The sequence below is a fragment of the Lathyrus oleraceus genome, chromosome 3 (genome assembly GCF_024323335.1).
Source record: "Lathyrus oleraceus cultivar Zhongwan6 chromosome 3, CAAS_Psat_ZW6_1.0, whole genome shotgun sequence".
Taxonomy (NCBI): domain Eukaryota; kingdom Viridiplantae; phylum Streptophyta; class Magnoliopsida; order Fabales; family Fabaceae; genus Lathyrus; species Lathyrus oleraceus.
This window is the reverse complement of record NC_066581.1, coordinates 57998790-58005286: the sequence shown is the minus strand read 5'-3', so window position 1 is coordinate 58005286 and position 6497 is coordinate 57998790. Positions and strand designations below refer to the sequence as shown.

Sequence of the window (6497 nt, the reverse complement as noted above, 5' to 3'; positions counted from 1 at the left end):
AATGCCATGATGTTATGATGTTATGTTGTTATGATGTCATGTTGTTAGATAAATAACAAGCACAAGCAAGTCACACAACAATCATTCCTAGGTTTTAAGGCTTGCGTGAGTTCCATAGGTAAATACCCTCCCCACTGAAGTTTGGTTGGTTCAACCTGTCTTAGAATAGTAACCGGGTTCTAGAAGGATCTCAAATCATTGACCTTTCCTTAAGTCCACTTCAGTGCAACACCAAGTGGTTGACCGAAGTTTCCCTAAAGTCCAATCTCAAAGAGTGTAGTATCGAGTCTCAACCAACTCCAGTCGGAACCGAAGCCAGTTATCTCACTACTTTCTAATGGCCAGGATGAGTCAATTAGGGTTCTAAAGGTCTGGTTAATGCTTTTATGACACCACGCGAATGCCAAATATTTCCTCAACTAACATGAGGAACATCAGGACATCCAAAGTGCCACATTAACCGTAGCCATCATTTTGACCATTCCAGTATACGCCGGACAGTCGCGATGATCTCTTGCTACTTACCTAAGGTACACTAGATCCGGGTGTAGGATCTTTCACTCAAGCATAACATACCCAAGCAATCCCTTAAAAATAAATCAGACAAATTGAATAAGTGATCTTGTTTTTAAGGTAACCTCTCTTTTTAAATATTTAAGATCCCCAGCAGAGTCGCCAGTTCTGTCATACGGTGAACTGGACTTTTTTGTGGTTTTAATCGCAATGTCACGGTTAGCAAGAGTCGCCACCGACTTTTCTTTTATCCAATAAGGAAAGGTGGAAAAGAACAGGAAAAAACCTTAATTTAGATTTTGGGTTCGGGAGGTACATTATACAAAGGGAAGGTGTTAGCACCCTTTGTATCCATGGTTATCCATGGGCTCTTAATTGCTCGATCACTTATATTATTTTTGTCTAAAAAAAAGTGTTTGTGAATTGTTTAGAAAAATTGTTTTGAAAAGAGAATTTAACTTTGTAATGATTCTTGTATGAATGTATACAAAGTGATTATCTCGTTTAGTTTTGAAAATTGTTTAGAAAAATATAACTCGGTAATGATTCTAGTATGAATGTATACCAAGTGGTGATTTTCTGAAGGTATTTTGAAAGGTGTGAGGTGCAAAAAAAAATGTTTTAAGTTGTGAGCCAGCAATTAAGAGTTATACCGACCCAAGGTCTTTACGGGCATTTCCTATCCTTATGAGGGTAAAACTGTCCTTATTATTGAGAAATAAGTAGTTTTATCCTTTGGATGTAAAAGGGTCATCGTAGGGTCATCGATTGGTCATTGAAGGCAACAGTTATGAGGATACCTTAGCATTCGAATGGACTATCATCATTTAACCGTAGGCAACATCGGAGGGTCATCGAGGGACAAAGTTGTATATTCGAAGGCAACATCCGAGGGACTATAATTTATTTTATGATGATTTAACCGAAGGGTCTTTGCTAAGGGTATCCCCACGTTCGCGGGACATGACCGTAATATCGTAATCGTAAGGCAACAAAGAGAGGTCCAAGATCACTTATTCAAAGGCAAAGTTGTACAATTAATTATATAATTAGGATGAAACTCCACATTAAAATTATTAAAAATAATATATTAAAAAATTAATACATTAGAAATTAATACATTAAAAAATTAATTTAGGGTGAAACTCCACAAGGGTATCCCACAAATAAAGTGGAATACCTAGCCAATAACCTTTTCCTGGGATATGTGAACCTTTACGAAACTCAAAAAAAGAAACATGTTAGAACACCAAATCAGGGTGCAATCGAAGATTACACCGGAGAAATATCACAACAATAAATAGGATAGGATGAATAATGCATGGCTATGATAAAAACATAAAAAAAACAGACTAGAAGAATCAGGTACTGTCTCGTTCGCCTCTGCCTCGCCTAGCGAAGGCCACGGATTTTGAATTTGAAAACAGCCCCATGTTAGGAACTTTGAATTTTATGGCATTTTATCACAGGAATAACATGGTCAAACATTCAGGGTATTCAGGCATATTTAAATTCCCATACGAAAGCAAATTATATATCAACATTTAATCATGATGCATTATATATGTAGATATGGCCAATTGAAAGTATAAACAATAGAGATACGCAAACCTGTTTGCCAATTCAAGGTTGAAGGGATTGACCACTTGTAGTATCGGAATAAGTTAGGCAGCGGGAATTGGACGGCGATGGCTTCGGTGCAGATGGGCTGCCTTCAGGGTTTCTTTACTCTGAATTCTCCGGGTAGGCAGGGTTCCTATGCCAAAGTTTCTATCCGTCCTTCTCTGTTCTCTCTCTTTCTTTTCCTCAAGGTTTTGTTCCAAGGAAACCTCAGAGTGTTTTGCTTCTCTTCCTTCTTTCTCCAGTGAATCTCCCAGTGTAAACTCCAAGTCTCCTTTCCTCTACTGAAACTTCAGTATTTATAGACTGATTTCGTGGGTAATGGGCTTGGAATGAGGGAGACCCAAGTCCAAAATAATTTGTTATATTTTATTTATTTATTTTAATTATTTAATTAATTAATTAATTAATTAATAATTTTTTTTTTATTTTTTTTCGTTTTTCGTTTTTTTTTTTTTTTTTTATTACTGAAGTGCTGGTATTTATAGTGATAATGGTGACCTAATGGGCTCAGAATGAAGCCCGAAATTTTTGTTGTCTGTCAGCTTCGCTAGGCGAGCGCGTAGCGAACAGCCAGTTTGGGCCATTTTCTGGATTGGGCCATCCGTGAGCTGGGCCTTTGTTTCTTCAAGATCAGTGTTATATATGAGTCGGAATGCCTTGCAAAATGTCTTGAAATATTAATGGGCAAATTTTGGGGTATGACAGTATGTCTCGACTAAATTCATCTTAGATCTAGAAAATGTGTTCAATTTTCAAATCTTTGTCTCTGCCCAGTAAGTATTGATACATAGAGGTTTGGAGTTGATACATAGAAGTTTGAAACTGATACATAGCTTAAGTTGATACATAGAAGTTTGAAGCTGATACATAGTTGTTCCAAGTTTTAAGTTTTGGCCTCCGCATGCATCTCATCCATCGTTTTTCTGATCCACTATGGATCTCCAAATTTTTCCCTTGAAGCCTTGGAATAAAATAGAAAATGCAATTAAATCTATCACAACCACACTACAACTGAAAAAACTCTACATGCAAGACATTTAACCAAAATCTATTCATCAACGGAAAATCATACTAACTCATACTACAACACAATTAAAACACATTTCTTACCCGACTTTCTCTCCACCGTTTTTCAAAGACGTCATTCCCGACTTTCCGAATCGATGAACACACGTTGGCTGGGAGAAGGTATCCTACAACTTTTTGACTTTAACAATGACATTTCCAAACTCACTTTATAGGTGAGACAAAACATTTTGAAATTGCAATAAGAATGAAGTTTGGGAACACACAAACATGTCTTTAATGTCCCACCAAACCCACTTACAACACAATTCTCAATGATCCAATTTTTTTCTCTTTTAACCTCCAATGTCGCTTCCTTCTCCAACTCCTTTTATTTCTTTTTCTATTTTCTTTTTTATTCTACTACTATTTTTTTTATACTACTACCTATTATTATAACCATTTTTATTCAATTTTTTTCAACCACTTTTTATTTTACTCTAATTTTTTTCTATAACACACTTTTTCAATTATTTTATTTCTAATCTTTTCTATAACACACTTTTTATTTTACTCTCCCAAAATCTGAATATAAATCTCTAATCTATATTACACACTATTTGATGTAGTATTTATTCCGAGAATCTTAACACACAACATAATCTCCAAAAACAACTGTTTTTCCTATATTTATGAAACTCAAGCGAAAACCAAAGACAGATCCTGCTACAAAACAAAAACCCTTATTGTGAGTCCAGACTCCTAGTTGAGCAGGGGTTGACGACGCGGTGGTCGGAGGGGCAGTTTGAAAATCCGGTAACATCTTTCTCATCTTCACTCTCTATCACCTTCATGTTTATGTGCACTGGCTAGTCATTGATTGCTTCAATTCATACAATTTCAACGAGTTATTCGATTCATAGTTCGTTAATAATAGCTAATTTCATAATGCTCTCTAATTTTATTCAAAACCTAATCCAAACCTAATTGGGTATATATGGTCTTTGAGAAATCATAAAATCTTCAACTTCAATTTCATTGTTCAAACCTAATTCGGAGAGAGAAAATAATTTGTTGTTTTTTTTGTTAATAGTTGAAACTCATTTACCTTTGCAGAAAGAAAGATTTAGAGAAGGTTTATGGCAAAGGATACAAAGTTGAAAGCTATGGTCGATAGGATTAGTGAGTTACCAGATGAGTTGCTGAGTCACATACTCTCCTTTCTTCCTCTTAATTTCGCTTACACCACCGGTCTTATTTCCAAGAGGTGGAAAACACTATGCAAACTCATGATAGATCTCCATTTTGATGATAAACTAGTGAAGGGCGAGGAGGAATTCCAACGTTTCGGTCGCTGTGTTGACAAAGTCATGCTATCCCCAGACATGAATAACCAACCTATTAGAGGCTTTCACCTTAACTGTTGTCATCCTGAATTATTACTTTTCGACTATGATCAATGGATTGAAGCTGCAAAACTGCGTGGCGTCCAGGATCTCCAACTCCAACTCTCCGTGTTTCCTTTCAAGACTGCTTACGAAATGTCTAAGTGGGAGTCGCGCACCAAATCCATGGAGGATAAGTTTATCTCCGTAGCACCCAACAACATTTTTAGCTGTCGAACCCTTGTGATTCTCAAACTCGAGAGGTTATGTGTGGCTGGCAATATTTTGTCGGTTCATCTTCCCTTGCTTAAAACCCTTCATTTGAAGAGTGTTTATTTACAAAATTCAGACAATCTCAAGAAGCTGATATCTAAATCATTGGTTCTTGAAGATTTATATGTTATGGTTGGCTACAAAGAAAGGGCAAGTATTCCACTCGCACGAGTAGATAAGGGTCCATTTCATGTTTTATTTAAAGCAGTATATCATAACCTTCAGTTTCTACGGGTACAAATAGGACATCTCTTCTTTAATCCTTACCCCTTATCTCATTTCATTTATTTTCTTATCTTGTTTTTTGTCTTGTAAAATTTGCAGTTAGACGTGAAGCGTCCCAATGAAAAGATCCTTTCCTATTTCAAAGACTCTTTAGTTTTTCGAAACTTGATCCAGCTTGACTTAGTATTTGAGTTCTTTTATGGCTGGGATGACTTAAAGGACATGCTTCAGAATTGTCCCAACCTTGAAGTTCTTTTAATTCATGAGGAGGTTTGCAAATGCACCGGGAATGTTTGTATTATATTTGAACCAACTCATCTCGATTTTTATACGTTGTTGTATTTTGTCATTATTTTTCTTGAAACAGATTATCCCCAAGCTTCAAGACATAGTTATCGGATGTGAGTGGACAGTGGATGTCAGAAACGGGTTTTACACAATCTGGAAAAGTCCAAATTTTGTTCCTAAATGCATTTCATCTCGCCTCAGATATTGCACCTTAACCTATGAAGGCATGGAGGATTCACTTCGATTTGCAGAATATGTTTTACAGAATGCTCGACTTCTACAAGTCATGACAGTAAAAACTACAATGTTTACCAGATCAGTTTACCACCAGAAAATATTAGATGAACTAAACTCATGTCCAAAGATTTCACCCTTTTGTAAACTTTCAATAGAATTATAGTTTTCCAGATATGCGTGGTTTACACGAGAATGGCAATATGATTTTTATTTTTGACAAAAGAAAGCTTGGACCTTTATAGAGTAATCCTTATCATTTGATTAAGCAAAATAACCTTGACTTATTGCAATAATTTAGGATAATTTTTTCTTAAACTGTTTTATAATTTATCTTAAATTAATATTCCGAAATTATTAAAATTAATATATATTAGATTTTAAAAAAACATCTCTGTTTGATGGAAAATACTGGATTTTTACAATTTTAACTAACATTTTTGTTCAATTTTAGAGTTTTTACCATTTATTTTCTTAAAATACCAAAATTTTCACATAATATAAGCTTTTTTATTAAATTTTTTTCAAATTGTTGGTTTCAATTTATGCAATTATACCGTTTTTTTAGAAAAATAAGGTATACTTATTTTTTATGAAGCATATTTACCATACTTTTAAAAAAATTCAGTATAAAACTATAATATTTTAAAAATGTATGTATATCGGATATTTCAAATTCGATAATCTTTTGTCTGAATTTTTAAAAATTCAATATGACAATAGAGTTGTTTTTTTTATAATTTCTTTTTGTTATCTTTTTGTTATTGTGTTTAGTAAGGAGAAAAAAAAGAGATGGCAAAATCATAATTTTTGAAATTTCGTGGAGTCTTGGCTAATGATCTTAATTTATTATTTTGGGTTGTTTCAACTATTTTATATTGAATTGAATTATAAATTATATTAAAATTTTAATTTTATTTAACATTGCATTATATGAAAACTAGCGTCACA

The 6497-nt window shown here is 34.2% G+C and overlaps 1 protein-coding gene across 2 annotated transcripts; it reads left to right on the top strand.

Moving 5' to 3' along the window:
* The first annotated feature begins 3718 nt into the window (after positions 1 to 3718).
* On the top strand, positions 3719 to 5721 carry LOC127132509 (F-box protein At4g09920). 2 transcript variants are annotated; one of them, XM_051061467.1, is made up of 4 exons: positions 3719 to 3957; positions 4258 to 4949; positions 5124 to 5294; positions 5392 to 5721. In XM_051061467.1, the coding sequence occupies exons 2-4, from the start codon at positions 4281 to 4283 to the stop codon at positions 5710 to 5712; spliced, it is 1161 nt and encodes a 386-aa protein (XP_050917424.1). In that variant the 5' UTR covers positions 3719 to 3957; positions 4258 to 4280; the 3' UTR covers positions 5713 to 5721. The 2 variants fall into 2 exon arrangements, with proteins under 2 accessions (XP_050917424.1, XP_050917423.1); XM_051061466.1 differs by having other exon boundaries at positions 4258 to 5033.
* Positions 5722 to 6497: the final 776 nt, after the last annotated feature.

What these genes read in the sequence shown, in the direction of transcription:
- LOC127132509 (XM_051061466.1), top strand. Translation starts at nt 4,281, where the DNA reads ATGGCAAAGGATACAAAGTTGAAAGCTATGGTCGATAGGATTAGTGAG. An exon ending in ATAACCTTCAGTTTCTACGG is followed by an intron (nt 5,034 to 5,123) that starts GTACAAATAGGA and finishes TAAAATTTGCAG; the next exon opens with TTAGACGTGAAGCGTCCCAA. An exon ending in TTCTTTTAATTCATGAGGAG is followed by an intron (nt 5,295 to 5,391) that starts GTTTGCAAATGC and finishes TTCTTGAAACAG; the next exon opens with ATTATCCCCAAGCTTCAAGA.